The sequence below is a fragment of the Notolepis coatsorum genome (genome assembly GCF_963971535.1).
Source record: "Notolepis coatsorum genome assembly, chromosome: 7".
In the NCBI taxonomy this organism is placed as follows: domain Eukaryota; kingdom Metazoa; phylum Chordata; class Actinopteri; order Aulopiformes; family Paralepididae; genus Notolepis; species Notolepis coatsorum.
Window position 1 is genome coordinate 46,570,446 of NC_140171.1, and position 21,424 is coordinate 46,591,869.

Sequence of the window (21,424 nt, forward strand, 5' to 3'; positions counted from 1 at the left end):
TAAAAGCAGAAATGCTGATTCCAGTGAAAGATGAGGATCTCATCTAGCCATCATTGGTAAACTGCCCTCTTACTGTACTCCACTCTCCAAATATCCACCAATGCCTATATCTTAAGATTGCAGTCCTGCATTCTTCTTAAAGTCCCCAATGTCTGTTTATTTATTTAGCGTCCTGGTCTTGGAACAACCTTCAGTAAAAGTTCCAGCTTGATCACTTTGTTCCTTTAAATCAGTTCAAACAAATCATTGGCCAATCTTATGCAAGATGTTTGCTTCCGTTTTCGATCCCGACTGTGATTTGTGATATAGCGATACAACATTTTGATATATATGTGATATGACATTTTTACTGAAAGCTATTTATTTTTACCACTTTGTATTTCTACTGTATTGTGTTTCATTGTTTAACCACTGCTGCCATGTTTGACCAGGTCTCCATTGGAAAAGGACTATTCTGGTCAAATAAAAGCTAAATAAAATAAATAAAATAATCTGTAACATCAGTTCTTGTAAACACTAGGGAGCCATCATCCTTTAAAAATAACTTGTAATAAAGAAATGCCTTAATCTATACACAAAACCATTAATACAAATGAAGTACTAACAACATTGCAACCCCCCTAAACATGCCTTAATTTCAGCCAGGGGGTAAACACCTTAATCAGTCAGGGTCAATTAAGAAGCTTGATTTAAATTAAGGGGTTGTAATTGTTTTAAAGGTAGAATTCATGGTCTTGCCGCTTATTTTAGATTAGATTAGATTAAAGTGCAGTACAAAGAAAATAAATTTGGCATCCAACCAGAGTGTGTAAAATGTCAAATGTAACAGTAATGTGCAACAGCAATATACAATGTACAGGTGATTGGATAGATACATATGTGGTGAGAATAAATATAGTATATACAGCATTATTGTACATGCTATCATATAGAGTATATGGGTAGACTATAGTACGAGGTGGGTAGTTAATTATTATTACTATGATTACAGTGTAGGGCAGTTGTAGACAGTGAAAACAGTAGGTTCACTTAGTTCAGAGTCGTACAGTATGGGTAACAGAGCCTGCTTGAGTGGAGGTTCCTGAAGCACCTCTCGGAGGGGAGGGCAACATTATGTTGACTCATTCCATGCACAATTCTACTTAATTTAATTTTGTATTGACCTTAACACTTATTCAATGAATATGATTATTTGAAGGGGTTATTAAGGTGTAAAATGAAGGGAAGGGTCCATAGTGAAAGGAGAAGTGAATCAGCTATTGGGAAGCACTGGACCAGGCTTTTGTAATCTACTTAGTGACTTATTAGTCCAAAATTACTCCCCTTCCAACTAGTGGAATGTATAGTGAAATTAGTATAATTATGAGAACAGCACTGGTCATGGTCCAATACAATTATTAACATACAGTATACAAATGATCCATTGTTGCCTGCATTTTTGGGGGCAATACAAATAACACACACAGCCCATGCTTCAGAAAATATACTGTAGGCCTATCCGCGTTTGTACAGAATAACAGTATTTGTTCCATCTTTGTTAGTGTTTTTAATGTGATGTCAGAGTATTGTCAAGGTTACAGCGGTGTGACTACTGACATAAAGTAGATTATCATTATTGGTACTTTTGAATGGTTCAGAGGCTCATACCTGTGCAGAAGTGGTGTGTCCGTGCAGGTCTGGTCAGTGAGGAATCTCTGCCCAACAAGGCTCTCACATGGTCTTTTATCCTCACTGTCACAAGTTACACACACAGAGAAGGAGGGAGTTGATGACCAACACGTCACTGATTGGCTTTTCCTGTAAGCAGAAGCACTTCCTGGGGGGGCAAAGTCCCACAGAAAAGGGACAATTCATGACCACTCTACAGACGGTTTCACTGGAATTGTGTTGCTAGGTACCAAATGTATTTCCCGTCAACTGTAAATTGCATTAAACAAACATTGCAACAGGAAATAAACTTGGGTCCTTTATTGTTGTCACTTTGAAACAGTCGATACAGTGAGGACAAAATAAAGCATCAAACAGTGAAACTACACTTTTTGAGAATATAGCAGATCAAATATCACAGTAACCCTTCTGCTACTGTAGTTCTTGATGAGCATGGGGGAAAGTAACCCCCCTCTTATACATTTTATAAGACTAGAGGGAAACACTGATGTCATCGAAGAACAACCAGGAAGTAACATGTTGCAACATGCTGAGCACATTGAGGACCGCCATAAACACAACCCTCAAATCTATATTTATATTTTTACGAGTGGAAAAAAGCCACTGAGAGTTAAAAATATACAGCTTATATTATGTCTGACTGTCATTTATAATAAAACACCAGCTACTTCAGTGCCCTAATGATAAGGATAAGCGCTCACTGAAGAAACCCAATTCCATTGAAAGAAAGTCTAACATGCCTATAGATACTTGGAACTACACACTATGAATGTATTACACGGCTCATAACGGCTTCAACAAAACCAATACATAGCTTAAAACTAGGGATGTTCGATATTGGCTCTTTTTTTTTTTTACCGATATCAGATATACCGATATAGTCCAACTCTTAATTTCCGATACAGATATCAACCGATACCGATATATGCAGGGGTGTCCCCCCCCCCCCCCCCCCCCCAAAAAAACCGAAATAATTTCAGGTAACTAACATTATATATCTCTTGTTGTGGAATTAACAACATTATGCATACTTTTGACAATAAAAGGCTTTTGCTTTTTGGTCAGGCTGCTTTTGTATATAAGAATTTGTTCTTACTTGCCTGGGTAAATAAAGGTTAAATAAAATGTAAACAGATACCGATAATTTCCGATATTACATTTGAATGGCAATATCGGTAGGCCGATAATATCGGACATCTCTACTTAAAACCTATATATATATGAAATGTAGTGCATATATATATTCTACATGATGTCAGTATTTGGGGGAAATACTTTTTTCTTTTCTTGTTAAGACAGTTTTAAGTAACCCTGAATGAAGAATTTAATGAATATACACAAATTAATGAAAAATACTGACCATGACTCCATATTATAATTTATTCTTGTCGATTAATTTCAGAGGATACAATAAAAGAGAAAAAAGGCTAACAAAATAGGTAATTACCAGCAAAACAAATAACAAAAAACAAAACAACAAAACCCAGAATAGTTAGTGCAGGTCAGGACTAAGCCTCAAGAGAAACTTTGGTAGTCTGGCTGGACACACACAGGGAAAATCATATAACTGCTGAGATACTTAACGCATAATAGTATACATGATGGTATGCATATAGTATACATGACAGTAAACATAATAGTATACATGACCGTACACATAACAGTATACATGACAGTACACATAACATTATACATGACCGTACACATAACAGTATACATGACCGTACACATAACAGTATACATGACTGTACACATAATAGTATAATGACAGTATGCATATACAGTAGTATACATGACAGTACACATAACAGTATCTATGACATGGAACAAACCCCCCCGAGTGCACTGGTATTCTTAATACTTCAACTTTATATAGATATAAAAAAATTATTAAAATAAAAGATCAGCCCATAGACCATCATCAGGGCTTTTGACACAACGGATATAAAGGTCAGTTGTTGACTTAAACGTTGCCTTCTTTTACACATAAAAGTGAAGTAGCAAGAATACCAATGTGCTGCTACGGTGATAATGTGCTGCTGAGGTGATTCTATACAGGTCTTGGCCTGTGGCTTGTCACTTCGTGGACTGGGAAGTGGGAACAAACAAATGTGTGCAAACTTTTCAAAAGCATTAAGTACAATTTGACATGACAGTACATTCATGTATACTGAGCAAACCTGTGGTCTTTCTCGGAGCCGACAGGACATGAGGCAATCTTAAAACACAGCACACTGTACATGCACCTCAAACGATCAGATGGGAGTAAAAAATTAAATTACAGTGATGTAGGTTCAAATGGGAGCCACAAGGGGGCGACAGCATGATACAACTGAATCACAATGATTCCCACAGTGGTGTTTTCACCTCACTTGCAACACTGAATGCATGCCATTCACCGATTCCAAACTGGAACCAAAAAAGCAGAGTAGTCGGGCAAGAGGCACAGTTGCTTTGGAATCTCAAATATAACAGTCATATCAGAGTTACTGTACATGAGTCAGAGTTACTGTACATGGGAGCACTGAAGACGGCATTGACAGCCTCATACTGAGTAGAGACAACAGATCATTAACATTTACATTTTGATCATACAGTATTGGCACTCAAAACATAGTAGAGACAACAGATCATACAGTATTGGCACTCATACCGAGTAGAGACAACAGATCATACAGTATTGGCACTCATGCCGAGTAGAGACAACAGATCATACAGTATTGGCACTCAAACTTAGTAGAGACAGACACCCTACGATTAAAGAGAAAATGCAGCGAGCCAAGGATCCAGCATAGGCATCGACATAACAATAAAAGTAAACCTTATATCATACAGTAGAGTACATTCACAATGCTAGATCTTTGGCAATTAATTTGATCTGTGTGTGTGCGTGTGTGTTTTATGAATGTGCTGCGCTATTTGTATAATTACTTCAACCAGTAATGGCTAGTTGATGAGATGCCTTTGCTTCACTAGTAAGACATCAAGTATGCATGCATGTACCTATTGTGTGTGTGTGTGTGCGTGCGTGCGTGCGTGCGTGCGTGCGTGCGTGCGTGCGTGTGTGTGTGTGTAACCAGTCTTCGGTGTGTCTAAGGCGTTGGTTATCAGCAGGCACAGCCACCCTGGGTGCTGCTGGGGGGCGCGTCCTTCAGGCTAGCTCCCTTTTGATTGGCTGAGGCGTTGGCATCTCCATTGACACTCTCGTTCATCGTGTCACAGATGACATCTACCAGCTTGTCAAACACCTGCTTCACGTTGATGTTGTCTTTGGCACTGGCCTCGAAGAACTGGAAGCCTAGAGAGAGAGGGGTGGAGAGAGAGAGAGGGAGGTGGAAAGTGAAGGCAGAGTGGGAGAGGGAGGCAGGAAGAGGACAGGTAAAATAGATAATAGATGTAGATACTTGACATACTGTAATTATGTTCTAAGTGTGTGTGTGTATTTATTAATGTCTTGTATTTGTGTGTGTGTGTGTGTGTGTGCTTACCTAGCTCTGAGGACAGTCTCTGGGCATCCTCAGTAGGAACCTGTCTGTCCTCCTCGAGGTCCAGCTTGTTGCCCACCAGCATCACCTGAGCATTGTCCCATGAGTACGTCTTGATCTGGGTCGCCCTGTGGAAGGATTGGAATACAAATATTTTTCTTTTGCCCTACTCATTTGCTCCCATCCCCCAATTTAGTTGCTATGCCTATTCCCTTCCTGGTTGTTGCGCTGCCCTACCGTCGGTTTGGGAAGGGTGTATAGATAGACTACCACATGCCTCCTTCGATACATGGCCAGCCACTTCTTTTCACCTGACAGCTAGGAGTTTCACTGGGAGGTTCACGCCATCTCCCCCAGATCCCCTCCCAGTATGAGTCACTGTTGCAATGATCAGTACTCATACTTCATCGGCGAACACCACCAATTGTGTTCATAGGGACGTCTGACCAAGTCGGAGGTACCGCTGCCGGGAATTTAGCCTGGGTCTCTGCGGTGGCGAGTGCTTAGACCTCTACACTACCCAACCACTACCAGGATTGGAATAATTACCACATTACTGTGTGGAATCATGTGGGAGGGTAGCGTCTATTCTTTTACCAACGGATTTCCAGTTCCACGTTCGCGTACTGCGATCTGATTGGCCACTGACGTTTCTGGTGCGATCTGATTGGCCACTGACGTTTCTGGTCATGTGACATGTGCGCCCAATCGCGTGACGCGGCCATTTCCGCCTCGAACAGCAGCAAACTACCTAACGCCTAGTTTATCACTGGTTAAGCTTAGGCGACTCTTTCGTTGGTTAAGGTTAGAGTTTGGAATCAGGGCTGGTGTTCTATCGCCCTGCTCTAAGACAAACTCTAACCTTAACCAACTTCGAAAGAGTGCCTAAGCTTAACCGATGAAAGAAACAGGCGTCACACAATTGGCGCGACCAAAAACTTCAGTGGCCAATCAGAACGCGAACGCGGAACTGGAAATCCGTTGGTAAAAGTATTCAGGCGGGAGGGTAACAGGAGCAGTCGGGCATGTTACTGCAATCATATAACTATTTGTATTTTAATTGAAGCCCGACAGTCCCGTCCCCCCCCCCCATTGCCCTATTTTTTGTTGAGAGAATGGTAAATGGCTGCATTTATATAGCGCTTTTATCCAAAGCACTTTACAATTTATTCCTCAGATTTTACCCATTCACTCACACATTCACACACCGATGGCGGAGGCAACCATGCAAGGTGCACTTTGGGAGCAATTAGGGGTTAAGTATCTTGCTCAAGGACACTTTGACACGCTGCCCGGGAGGAGCGGGAATTGAACCTCCGGATTACCAGACGACTGCTCTACCTAGCTACTGTCGCCCCCAGAGAGAAAGGTGAATGTTGTGAATGTTTGGTCTGGTGAGATGACGGGAGACATACGGCACATTATACTGTGTATGCGGACATTATACGTTTTTTGGAAAGGTGAATGTTACTGAAACTCCTCCTTACCATAATAATCCATGTTTTGTTAACAGAGATATGTTGCCATCTGCCGTGCTCTGTTGAAGCTCGATACTTTATTTGGGGCCAAGTCAGAACATGTTCTGTGATGTCAGCTAGCAGCAACATAAGTCTTCAGGGGTAGGGCCCGACAAGCCTAGTGCTTCTCCCTAGCCCTTTTCGGACAATTGGACAATGCTGCAATAGCAGCTGGTAAAACGTCATTGTTATGTGTCCAATATCCGAAATAAAAATGAACTGAACTGAAGGAAGCGGATACAGACCAATAACCTAGCTTAAAACTCTGGGAGAGGTGCTTTTGACTCTGGAGAAAACAGTAAGCGCATTTCCCGTAATGTTGATGTGTTCCAACCTTTTGTACAAGCACATTTGGCTTTGCAAATAGAATGCCTAATTAACCTGGATAGCCATGGAGAACACAAAACACAACTCGTCAAATTTACAAACAAGAAAGCCACAATTAGTTCAGCAAATTAAGCAACTTTGCTTGAGGACATCCAAAGGTAAGAGGTTGAATTGTAGGATGTGTTGAGCTTATGTATGTAGTGTCCCAGCCAGATATATTGAGAGTCAACAGGCAATTGACTAGGGACATTAGGGATGGGATGGGCCTATACAGGCTTCCTTCCTCCATCTGCTCTGATGAGTGGAGCAGAGCGGTGTGGTACGACGTTGCAAATCATATTTATCACAAAATAGAGATATATAAATTTGTATGCCATCCTTTAGCCAAAAATTATGATATAGTGGCTAGCAATAATGTTAACAACATGTGTCCATTAGCCTCCTGTAGGCAACAATTTACAACAGTTACAAGCAACTTTAAGACACATTTTCTACAGGACAACTTTTATCTAACTGATCACTGCCACTTCCAGACATTCCATTCAGCACTTACCCTTAAACCACAAAACCTCCACTCACCACCATTAGCACATAACCACAAAAGATAAGCACACACTACCCGTATTTCATCTTCCTCTTGAAAAATGTCCACCTCCAGTTGATACAAGACACAAAAGGTCTTGTATCAACCATCAGTCTGAACACGGCAAACTCTCCTTGATGCACTTTAGATTCGTTTTTATAACCAATATTGCACCACTAACTCACCACTGTGTGTCATATCAGAAACCACACTGGAACTAATTAACCACCAGAAGATGTAAGATGCATGTTCGTGTTTCTGATCCTGATTGAGACTTGTGACAGCATGACATTTTTACTGTAAGCCATATGGACTGCATTTATATAATGCTTTTATCCAAAGCGCTTTTCAATTCAATCAATTAAATTCAAGCAACCATGCAAGGTGCTGTATATTTGACCACTTTGTGTTTCTACCGTCTGTTTCATGTGTTCATTGTGTAACCACTGCTGCTATATTCAGCCAGGTCTCCATTGGAAAAGATATTTTGAATCTCAAATGGGACTTCCTGGTGAAATAAATAAAATAAAAATGACATAATTTCAACATGGCGTTCTACCCACCAGTCCTGGACGGCACAGAACGACTCCTGGCTGGTGATGTCATACATTAGCAGGAAGCCCATGGCACCTCGGTAGTAGGCAGTGGTGATTGTCCTGTAGCGCTCTTGCCCCGCTGTGTCCTGGAAACACAGATAGAAATGGTAATTATTGTGATATTACAAAACGGGTAGCTCAAGTCAAGCAATCTGATTGGTTCATAGCTGTGGTATAATGAGCATATAACCACAGCTATGATTCTATATCCTTTCCACACGTCAGTATCACTCCACGTCTGAGGTATTTCTTTTTTTGCCTAACGTTACTGTGGTGATGGGGATGGCTGGTTTAAGCAGCCACACCAGCCCTGGGTCAAGCTAATCAGACCTGGGATCAGCAACACCAGCCCTGGGTCAAGCTAATCAGACCTGGGATCAGCAACACCAGCCCTGGGTCAAGCTAATCAGACCTGGGATCAGCAACACCAGCCCTGGGTCAGTAAACTGGTCTGCCGTTTATACAGTACCATCTTTGACTGTGTGTCGGAGATCCCTGTAGAAATGCTACGTGTGTGGAGTGTGACTTACATTCATATTGCCATGGAATTGGTAACCGTTAAAAGCAATAGCTCACTTCAGGCTGTGGCATATGACGAACTACACCCCTTGAGATAAAATTACCATATACCAGGACCATACCATGGCCTGTCGTGAGCTCTTGCTTAATTACAATCTACCGTGACACGAAGCTCTTTGCTTATCTATTCCTAGTATCCTCATGATGTGTTTTTCCATACAATATGGTGCAACGCCACAGCTCATTGGCCATGGTTGTCATGATCAGTCACCTGCCATTTCATTATAATCACCCGTTTGAAATCCAAGATATCTGCGATCGAATACTATGAATTGTATGTAGTGGAAAAGATGCAATGCTATTGCCTGCTGTATGCTGGAAACATAACAACTCATGCTGGTAACATTTAAAAACAGCAGCATACAACAGTCAAGAAAATCTCTAAACCTATTTTGGGGGACAGTGAATGAGAGACCGACACGTTTTATTGTAAATTGTATGAGAAAGTTCTTGGTTATGACTGGTTTGTATTCAAACAGACATCTTTGTCGCAAACAGATGATTGTAATCAAGTAGCAGGTGATCATCATTAAATGGCAATTGTGGCCAATGAGCTGTGGCATTGCACCATATTGTATGAAACGTCATGAGAATACTATGAATACTCATTTCAAATCATAAACAGTAACTGTGTTATCATTATGTTTTGATTGGTCAGGAGTTAATTGATGCAGGTGTTCTTGATTAGTCAATCAACCAAGCCTGGATTTTAAATCAAGTGTGTGAGGGAAAGGCCTATACCTGCAAACGGATGTGTTTGTAACTTTCTTTCATGGACACTAAAGCTTCTTGTTGTGTTTTAAAGCCTTTTCAGTGCACAAGGTATGGCCAGCCCCGTCACAGGGACAAATTACATTTAATAGCATTTACACTGGGGCTGTCCCAAACGGATCACGAGGGCTGACCAATGTGACCATAGTAGGCCTACTATATAATCTATATTGTGCTCTATGGGTGTCATGGGCATTGTCCCGTGTACCCCCTGTGTTCTGTCTGTTACCATGGAGATGGCACAAAGCTCCCATAGTCATATAGCAGCTGTCTCTCAGGCATTCCTGCTGATAATTTAAAACACACACATTAACCAGTGTGTGCACACGCACATTACACACAAAACCATAAAACCCAGACAATATCGTCCCAGGGATGGTATAGGCTTAGACCTAAAAATCTGCCATTTTAGTTGGAATACAGTGTGCACAGGAAAGAGGGAAAAAAAAGAATAATTCAGATGGTTAACTCTGGACACTGCTGAGATGCAGAAAGGTGAATCATTAACTCAATCTCTCTGCGCAGAGGGAAATCGCTCTCTTCATGGCTATGATATTCACACATCCTGGAAGTACACCAGGATATACTGGCCAGCAGCACGGCGTAAAGCTAAGAGACACATTGACCTTCTGAATGATGTCTTATCTTTTCCTCCCCAAGCTCTTGTTGTCACATTGTGTAAAACTGGAAACATGTTCTATATTAAAGGTTGGGTATACTTTTTTATTTGTTTGATTCCGGTGCCAAAGCAGCTCCTAAACGGTGACAAATGCTAGACCTTTCTGCTTTTTTTGTTTCTTTTATAAATACCATGCAAACACCAAAGCACCCATTTAAACTCTTGTTCTATCAGAGCCGTTGTTACATCTAGGGCTGTCTTAAATACTTCGAAGCTTTGTTCGATGGCACAAGCTTCGAACATTTAAAAAAAAATCGAAGTTTAAAAAAAATTAAAATTAAAAATAAAAATTTACTTCGATTTTTTTTATGTTCGAAGCTTGTGCCATCGAAATAACGTGTATCCATTCAACTAGCTGCTGTACTGCTATGGTAGCTAGCCTAGCCGCAATGCTATGGCCGATCCCATTCACGTTAGCATGTAAGCTAACAACAAGAGCTTTAGGTTTAGTCTCTCGCTTTTTGAGAGACATAAACTCTCCACTCTTGGTGGTACATTGTGTTGATGACTCTGCACCCCCCCCTTAACAACTGTTTGTATTGAGCCGTATTGTATTGTACCCATTCTGCAATGTTAAATAACGTTTATCCATTCAACTAGCTGCTGTACTGCTATGGTAGCTAGCCTAGCCGCAATGCCATGGTCGATCCCATTCACGTTAGCATATAAGCTAACAACAACAAGAGCGTTAGGTTTAGTCTCTCGCTTTTCGATTTTCATTTTTATTTTTTACTTCGATTTGTGTGTGTGTGTGTGTGTGTGTGTGTGTGTGTGTGTGTGCATGGGGCCATTGGGTGGGGCCGGGGGACAAATACACTGGAGGAAAGTAACCCAGATCAGCACTGCCCAAATTATATCATCACTATTGCCTGTTTGAAGGATATCATCCTCAAACACATACACCTACATGCCTTGTAGAATTCCACACATAAGAAAGAAAGATACTGGGCTGAATAAACAAAATAGGAAATAAAATGTAGAAATGCATGCAATACATAAATAAATATGAATCTCCATATATGAAATAGAACATTTAGATAAGGTGCTACTGAGATGTTTTGGTGAGTTCTTTGTTTTTTTGTGGAAGTAGCCCTTCTTAAAAATGCATGAACATTCACTGATAATTGGTCTGTAGTGGAGTCTACAAGGTCTACATTGCCGGACCATGTAGAATCCGGACCTTGTAGACTGACATAATTCTGTGCATAGTTTAGTCTACACAGGCCATATTTCAAATAATCAAAATCTTACTTCATTCATCTTAAACATTCTTGATTTGGGGGATTGGTAGTTCCCATGAAATCTGAAGTTGTTCAAATGACAACAGCGATCCACCTTGAATTAAATCACACAGCCGAGTGAAACCTTGTTGGCTGCGTCACAGTCACGAAAGGGGCTACTTAATTAATTAATCCAATCCACTTTATTTATAGAGCACATTTAAAAACAACAAAGTTTACCAAAGTGCTGTACAAGTCCCACAACATAAGATAAAACATTTATTTTTTATTTTAATTTTTTTTAAATCGAAGCTTCGAATTAAAATCGAAGCTCGGCCCCGAAGCTTCGATTGCCAAAAAAAGCTTCGAAGGTCAGCCCTAGTTACATCCATAACTCTTGCTACAGTATGTTCCCTCCGTCCTGCCTCTGAAAATATATGGCTGCACTAGAGGTGCACGGGTGGATTTTTTCTTGGCCAATTTTCTTGGCCAATCAAAGCCCGACCTGCAGATTCCAATTTTCTTTAACATTTTTGTAACTCTTCTTTAACTCATTGGACGCCACTCACGAATAAAGTCGTGTTAACTCGCCGACGGTCGAGTGCCAAACCCAAGAAAAGTCTGGTTTTCTATCGTTATTTCTTTTATTCGATATTCGCATTCATAATCCATCGAGGGAGCCTGTGTTATCATTGGGAATGAGTCTGAGATCGCAAACGTCCAATACCGCCGCCTGCCGCCTTGCGGCCGGTATTGCACATCCTTTGAAACTCACTGTCTTGAGCTGTGCGTCGATCTAAAGTGTCCGGGCGGGGTTTTCCTTGTCGGGCAGGACAAGTGTTTATAACGCATGGATTGAGGAGCACTCCCGGTTCATGTTCTTTGGTGGATTATGTTGGCAACACGATCGACATCAATATTTGGAATGGCAATCAGATAATTGGAATATTATTTTTAGAGTACATCCTAGTCAAGTCTAACTACATCAAGACCCCTACGCTCTGCATCTTCTGGCCGCCTCAGACCTACTCCTATCCAAGCTCCGGGAGGGTCATCGAAGAGAAGTCGCCTATTCTCAGTCCTTGCCCCACAATGGTGGAATGAACTACCCACCCGAGTTAGGACAGCCGAAACCCGTCCAATCTTTATTTTTTTTGAACAAAAGTTTTTTATTTTCCCTTTTTTAACATAAAACTAGACACACAATACATTTAACAGTAGAAATCCACAATAAATCACAGGACTATGACCGACATAATAATAACAATAATGACTGTCCAGTACTTAAATCAAAATAAATGTAGATTAAAAGATATACACATAATAAATACAATACAATACAACACATATGCTCTTGCTTGCTCTTCCTCACTCTTTCCTTCCCCCCCCCCCCCCCCCCCCCTCAGGACCCCCTCTTGGACTATCCATCCATTATTCCGTTTAACGCCAGGGATTACAAGTTCATATACTATCCTTTATCTTCTCCACCACATCTAAGCAGATTGCTATGCTGGCTTCATTAACACTTTGTATGCCACTCACGGCTTTTCTCGGGTTTACGCCCCGACCGTTGAATGCCACGTCACGAGTATTCTCTTTTTTTTTTTTTTTTTTGCGATCTGAAATCATATTGCATCACGCGAGCCTACCGTTGGAGATCCAGGGACCGCCGGCGCTCAGATGTGAAAAAAGCGCCCCCTATCGTCTCCCAGATGGTAAATCACCCTTTTGGAATGGACTCACTGAAAGTGAATGGGAGAACAGATTTCTGACTCCACATTTTACTTCTCACTGATGCAGCCGGGGTCTACCAGAGTTCATTCTGGAGCCTCTGAGCCACGGCGAATATGGGTTATACTGTACACACGATGGATCAATACAATTATCGATTTTTTCGAATGGCGATCGGAAATTGGAATAAACCATTTGGATACCATCTGACCTCAGGTAAGGAATCTATGTTATCAGTGTTAGGATAATCAGACTCGTTTTCACGGATATATAAGCGTTTATGTGATATGTGATATGGCTGTTTTGACTGTAAAAGCCATGAGGAAATAAGAGCAGCGATTATCTTCGCACGGCACGAGCGTGCGTGCGCACACATATACTATCGATCATCTAGCGTTTATTTGAAAACGATTCATAAATAGGCCGACAAATGACAACGTTCTGGAATATTCCAGTAAAAGGAGATTATCATAGGCATGGGTTGTTTTTTCCCCGAAAACGGGTGATTTTCAAAATGCTATCAAACGTAAAAATGAAGCGATAAAAATACAATCTGCCTTGACAATGTTGACTGAAAAATGATTCTTTGATAAGCGACGGGCAGATTAGACACATAGCCATAATTTAAAACATAGATTAGGCGATATTAATGTTAACATTGGCAGTGGATGGTGGCATTCAAGGGGGTAAAAAGGAAAACACGGCTGGCGCTCAAAGTGTTAACACCTAAAATTCGTGCTGTAGATATCTCTAGATAAATCACATCGAGATAGGTAAGAACCCATACCTTCCGGCACATTTTATCCGGTTGAATCCAGCGTGATGCTATCAGCTTTTTGGCAGCCGTGAGACCGGACAAAATGTGTCTCTTTACATGTACAGAGGTTGATAACTGAGAAACATCATTCAACAACAATACAGAAGGCAGTACAGGTATGGTCAGAAATAAAAATTCTGATAATTGCGTGGTTACTTCTTCCCAGAATATCTTAACAGGAGGGCATTCCCAATACATATGCATAAATGTACCAATCAGCGTTTCCGTTAGAACATATTCGTGCCGGTCTGGATGTCCTGCAAGATTTCTATCCCCGGACATATTCGAGAAATGCCGGTCAGCCTGGTTTTCCTTTTTACCGGCTGAATGCCACCATCGGCGCCAATGTTAACGTTAATATCGCCTAATCTATGTTTTAAATTATGGCTATGTGTCTAATCTGCCCATCGCATTATCAAAGACTATTTTCCAGTCGGTGCTGTCAAGGCTGTTTATCGCGTCGTTGCCGTTTCAGAGCAGTTAGAAAAGCCCCCGTTTTCAGATAAAAAACAGCTCTTTCTGGAGCATTCTATGAAAATAGTCTTTTAGTGGAATATTCCACAACGTTGATATTCGTCGGCCTTTTTATGAATAGTTTTCAAATAAACGCTAGATGATCAATATTATACGTGCACGCAAGCACATTACGGCCGCGCGCGGATAATCGCCCTGTTGATTTCCTCTCGGACTTTTAGTGAAACCGAAACAAGAAGACATTTCACAAAACAGCTTATAACTTCATCAAACTTACTCTGATTATCCTAACACTGATAACATAGAGTCCTTACCTGACATCAGATGGTATCCAACTGGTATATTCCAATTCCTGATCACCATTCGAAAAAATCGATACGTGTATGGATCCAACGCGATACTGTAGAACCTCATGATCAGCGGGGATCTGAGGTTCCAGAATGAACTGTGTCACTGGTAACCCTGGCTGGATCAGTGAACTGGAAAATGTGGATATAATGTCGCACCTCAGCCAGGAGAATTAAACTTTCCACTCGGGCCTGAACGCTCGACATTTCTGTTTCTGTTTTCTTTCACCACGGCATCAGCGGTCTCTGTGGTGGGCAGACAGACAGGCTCAAAAAAAGAAAGAAAAAAAGATTCACATCCGAGCGGCGCCATCCGCGCTTTATCAGCGTGAAGCAACATGTAATGATTGTTTTGTTCATCGCATAGGCTATTTAATTTGAGCCTATTTTAATACAATTCAAATAATAAAATTGTGCTTAGAGAAATTATTTTCACCGGACATTATGACCGGAGATATTTAAATATTCGGACTTCAACATATTTTGCCGGTCAAAAACCGGTAATTACCGGCTAACGGAAACGCTGGTACCAATATCACAGTTTAAACACAAGGAGCATCGAGGGTCTTGTTTAAGCCCCATTAGGTGCAAACGTCTAGGAGTTAAGTAAATCCTATGAATAAAATTAAGATTAATCTGTTGATGATCCGGGTTGCGTGACGACAGCCGAACGTTTGCCCAGACTTCATCCCAATCAAAATCTACTTCCAAGTATGGTATATCCTTCCTCCAAATTAAGTCTAGGGGAAGGACATCATATGAGGACGTAAGTAAGTGACGATAAAAGTCAGAGACGAAGCCTCTCGATGTCTCCTTTTCATAAAAGAATTTGTGATATCTGTGGTGCTCAAGTGGCACCTTTAATGGGACTCCATGAGCCCTTAAAGCTGCTCTTAATTGTAGATAGAAATAATAAGTGGAGTTGGTGAGGTTAAATTTGTTAAGATATATCTTTATAGCTGCAAAAACGTCGTTGAAGACATCCGCCAATGTATGTATGCCCTTCTTTTCCCATTTGGTAAATCTGATAGGTTGTTGTGCAATAAGGAGTAAATTGTTATTAAATAGGGGAGAATGACTATGCCATTTATGTTGGTTAATAAAAAAATTCTGTGTATCATGCCATATCCGGATCACATGTGTAATAAGAGGGCCAAATTTCAAGTTGCATTGCTTAATTGATAAGTTGGTGTATACTATATCCAGTCTATGTGGTGCCACTATGTTCTCCTCTAATGGTCTCCAGGATACAGATGCTTGAGAATCAAACCAGGTGATCAGTGGTCTTAAAGAGAACGCTTTCAAATAGTAGTTGAAGTCTGGGAATGCTAAACCCCCATCGGCTTTATTTCTCTGTGCAGTGGATCTTTTTATTCGTGGAGGTTTGTTGTTCCAAATAGGGGGGGGGGGGTAACGGCAACATCGAGCTGAAGAAGTTAATTCTTGGTAAAACATCCATCTTAACTATTAATGCTCGGGTCTGTACTGAGTTTTTTAGTTTTGACCACCTGTCGAAGTCATTTGTGATCCTATCTAGGAATCCGGTATAATTATACTTCACCGTTTGGCATATAGTGGGGAATATTTCAACTCCAAGACATCTAAAGTGTTCTACCATTGGTATATTTTAGTGATGCACAATATATCGGCCGCCGATATAATATCGGCCGATATGGCCGTTTTTTTACACATCGGTATCGGTCCGATATCAAGATAGGGCCGATATTAAAAAAAAATATATATATATATCTTTTTTTTCTTCTTTTTACATGTTTTGGCCTTAAATAGTTTCAAAATATCAGTAATTTCTGAAAATAAGTTACAAAAGTAAAAAAAATTATGCGTTTTGGAAAATAGATCTTTATTTGATTATCATAAAAAAGTGTTTTCTATACAGAGATATCGACATCGGTAAATATCGGTATCGGCCAGAACAGCAATATTAATATCTGTTATCGGTATCGGCCACAATTTTCACATCGGTGCATCACTAGTATATTTACTGGGAGGGAGGTAGCCTTCGCAGTCACATTAAGTGGAAGGAAGGCCGATTTTGGCCAGTTTATCTTAAATCCTGATAGATTGCCAAAATCATCTATTACCTTGAGAAGATGAGGCAGTGAGGTGGTAGGGTTTTGCATGAACAATATTACATCGTCCGCATATAAACTAATATGATGCTGTGTGCCCTTCATTGATATCGGCTCTATGGACTGAGATTGTCTTATATACTGTGCCAAAGGCTCTAGGGATAGAGCAAATAGTCCGGGACTAAGAGGACAACCCTGTCTGGACGAGCGTGACACAGGGAAGTGTGGGGAGGTGAATTTACCTGTTATAATCATGGCTGACGGATCTGTGTATAGTACTTTGATCATATTAATGAATCCATCTCCTAACCCCATCCTTCCAAGTACTGCCCATAAATAAGACCATTCCAACCTATCAAAGGCCTTCATCGCATCCAAGGATAATACAGCTATAGGAGGCTCGGCATCCTTGCTGGCGTCTATCACATGCAGTAACCGTCTAATATTATCCGTGATCAGGCGGCCTCTTATGAAGCCTGTCTGATCAGGATGAACTAAAGATGTCATATGCTTTTGAAGTCTGATGGCTAGTACCTTAGCGTACAGCTTGAGATCGGTTCCGAGGAGGCTTAAGGGTCTATAACTACCGCATTCGGTGGGGTCTTTGTCTTTTTTAAAGAGGACAGATATGAGTGCCATATTAACTAGGGATGCACCGAAAATTCGGCTACCGAAAATTAGCGGCCGAAAATGGTTAAAACGGCTCTTTCGGCTTTCGGTCGAAAGGGTTTTAGCACCGAAAATATATGACCGAAAGTCAAATAACGTGTTGTTGTGATGACGTCATCAAAACGCGACTACAGACATACCGGTAGCATGCACAACATGTAACGTGAGCAGCTTGGCAGCTCTTCCTGCATTCTACAGCCTGTGATAACTAACTCCTTTTGGGAGTAGGGATGCCCCCCGAAACCCGGTTCTAAACTAAATTAGAAAAAAACGGAGTATTGATCAGCTCCGACGTTAACGGTACTGCTATCAGTCTAGGAGCGGATTAGCTACGGAGGTAACAGTATACCATCCATCTGCGACGCAACGGTGGCAGCAACAGTGGACACTGAGTAATGTTAACGTTATGACGAGTTCATACTACACTACACGTATGAACTCGACATAACGTTAACGTTACTCCGTTTAAATTAAGTGTTTAATTAGCAGCAATCTGTTGTTGAAAATGTATCGTTAAACCGGAAATGGAAATGCAAGGACAGGAAGTCGTCATCAATCGTTGTAGTCTTTTAGTCTTAACAGTCTGGAATTAATGTATGCATTCAAAAGTGCTGAATAAATGTTTTATGGGCCCATAATAGTGATTATTAATATTATTTAAGTTAAGTTTAGCCATAATCATGTCTTTTGCCATAATCAGGTAGCTAAAAAAAAATATATATATATATATATATATATATATATATATATATATATATATATATATATTTATATTAATCATTTTCGGCCTTTCGGCATTCGGTTTTCAGCCAATTGTTTCCTATTTTCGGTATCGGTTTCGGCCAAGAATTTCCCATTCGGTGCATCCCTAATATTAACGTCCCTGGAGAAGTTCCCCTCTTTGATTGAGTATAAAATCATATCAAGTAATAGGGGTCCAATTACATCCCAACATGAGAAATACAGTTCTGGTGGGATACCATCCCATCCAGGGGCCTTACCACTTTGCAATTCAGATATAGCCTCCCTAAGTTCCTCTAGTGTAATAGGTGCATCTAACTGTTTAGCGTCTTCCTTTGAAAGTTTAGGTAGGTTAATTTGATCAAGAAATGTATCCAGTTTATGATGATCGAAAACCACTTCTGATTTGTACAGGTTGGAGTAAAACGCACTGAAAGTCTCGTTGATTTTTTTGGGGTCTGTAACAAGTCCCTGTTGGTCCTTAATAGCAGGGATATCAGCAAATTGTTCATTGGATCGTATCTTCATAGCTAGTAGGTGACTCGGTTTAGAGCCATGAAAGTAATAATGTTGTCTTGTACTGCGTATTTGAAATTCAGATTGTTGTCTTAAAATGGAGTTAATCTCTTTTTTTAACACTTTAATTTGAGACTCCAATTGACCCGAGTAGTTGCGTTGTAAAGAGGAGAACAACGACGAGTGAAGCGTTTCCAGCTCTACCAATTTGGAATGACGTTTCTTACGGAGGTTGGAGGCAAAGACAGTAGTGTTTCCCTTAATAAAACTCTTTACCGATATCCATAACATTCTGGGGTCTTGTACCGAACCCGCATTAATCTGCAGGAATTCATTTAGTTTATTTTTGAATTGTAGATTGAATTCAGTGTTTTTCAACAGTGTCGAATTAAGGCGAGACACTGCAGGTGAATAGTCAAATATACTTTTTTTGTTGATTTTGAGATTGTTATATTTTGCTTCCTAAACATGTCTTCTATGAAACTAGTGACAATAAAACGTCAATAACACACATTTAGTTGTTTATTTTACATCATTTTGCCTTATTGCATCCATAAATGTGCACATATTTAATGGGGAAGTGCCTCATTTGCATATATAAACATACATTTCAGAAAACTTGCAATATATTTTTTCTTAGTTTATATGTACATAACAAAAATTGGGAAAGTTTCATAGTGATATCTATTCAAATACTTTTTGCCTATTAGGGGGTACTACACTGTACTACACTGTTTGTAGCCTGTGTGTAGTTCTGTTCAGTTCAATAACATCATTATTATTATTATTGAGTTATCAGGCATGTGTTTAGGTTGTCTATTACTAATGGTTTGATTAGGTATTGTGTTTGTAAATATCTGTTTAAAAAAAAAAGTATGGCATTTTACAATACAGAACTTTGAAGGCGTTTTCCCAAAAATGAGTTTTAAGAGTTTTTCCTCATACTCTGAGCCAGAAATCTCCACTTCAGTAGCACTCACATACACCAAACCTTCCAGTTCTATTCATATCTATGTTCTGAAGGTATTTACAGAAGGGTTTGTTGATATCACATTCATACCCTGATTTATATCACATTTTATTCCTAAAAACATGGCGAAATATGGAATTTTACCATAAAAATGGACTGAATGGAGTATTTTCTGATTTATGGAGTGATAAAAAGAGATATCCAAAATCCCCTCTGTAATAACCTTTGGCTCTAATATGTCAACAAAATGAAACTATAATTTTGAAAATGGCTTTATCCAATGTTCACATTTCTGTCCTGGAATTATATGCAAATTTGTGCATATTTAAGTAGATCATGCCTCATTTGCATATTTAAACATACAATTTCAGAAAACTTGTAATACAAAAAAGTCTTGTCTTAATATAAGTAATCAACTGGGGAAGTTTCATTGTGATATCTATTAGTTAATTTTTTTACCCTATTCACCTGCAGTGTCTCCCCTTAAAACGCCATCTTGGGGCTCTGGATGTCATTCTACTAAATGAGCCCTTTAGGAGTAAATAGTTGTGATCTGATAGTGCACTGGGTCCCACTTCCACGTCAAAGCTATCAAATAGTCTAGGGCAGGGGTCAGCAACCTTTTTGACATGGAGTGCCTGTTTGAAATATAGTTGTAACTAGTGTGCCTCAACAATATTCCATGCATCGTAATTTCTTTTTCTCATAATCAGGTCTTTTTAATGATAATTTTTACATTATTACATCATTATTGTTATTGTTATTATTAACAATATTATTATGATGGTTGTATCAACCCTAAATCTGAGTTGGGGGGGGGGGGATGCAATGCAGACAAACAGCTGCATACAGTGTGACCATTTCACTCACATTTGCCCATTCATTTTTGGACACATCACACACCATCGGTGTGTGTACTGTACGTGTGCTGTCATAGCTCTACCTACAGGCCTAAATGGAGAACACCAGGAGAACACCAGGATGTGAATGGAGGGTGAATGTGAGATATATCATGTAAATAAGTTTTGATTGATCGCAAGACTACACTGTAAAAAAATAAATAATAAGTTACCAGAACTTAAAAATATTGAGTTCAGTTACTGTGCATTAAGGTTTTCAGTTTTCAATCCATAATAAGTTAACAGAAAAATAAGTACACAACCACATTATTTCAACCTAATAAAACTATGTTTATTGTCATTGTTTTAAGAACACAAGTTGACTTGGTAATACTCACATTTTGAGTAAAAAAATGGCTTTTAACATGTGCAATGTTCAATGAAATAGAAAAATAAATAATCAAATTTGTTGATTAACACTTTGGTTGCCTAAGGTTAAATTCATGATATACCATAGATTGCCAGCGCTATTTGTCTATGGAGAAAGTCCCCTTCTTTGCAGGGCTATAACTTTTTAAATTCTATTGCTACATTGCCATTATTAGGGCCCATTCAAAGTCCTATATGTATTGTTCATTGTGTAGCAACGTTAAACTTTTTCATTCACATATTCATAGTAAAGTATGGTCTAATGTATAAGTATGTTTTCATCTCTTTCTGCAGCTTTCTCCAGAACGTGATATAGCCCCAAATGCATTATATTGATGATGAAATACAGTTTGATGGCAATCAGCGCGATATAAAA

At 39.8% G+C, this 21,424-nt stretch overlaps 1 protein-coding gene across 1 annotated transcript in view; it reads right to left on the bottom strand.

Moving 5' to 3' along the window:
- Positions 1–3,034: 3,034 nt before the first annotated feature.
- rab3da (RAB3D, member RAS oncogene family, a) overlaps positions 3,035–21,424 on the bottom strand; it is a 34,730-nt gene continuing 16,340 nt past the window's right edge. The window contains exons 3-5 of the mRNA XM_084319416.1: positions 8,144–8,262; positions 5,157–5,281; positions 3,035–4,966 (exon numbers count right to left, since the gene is read on the bottom strand). Coding sequence (XP_084175542.1) covers positions 4,776–4,966; positions 5,157–5,281; positions 8,144–8,262 — 435 coding nt within the window. The 3' untranslated portion in view covers positions 3,035–4,775. The remainder of the gene's footprint in view (positions 4,967–5,156; positions 5,282–8,143; positions 8,263–21,424) is intronic.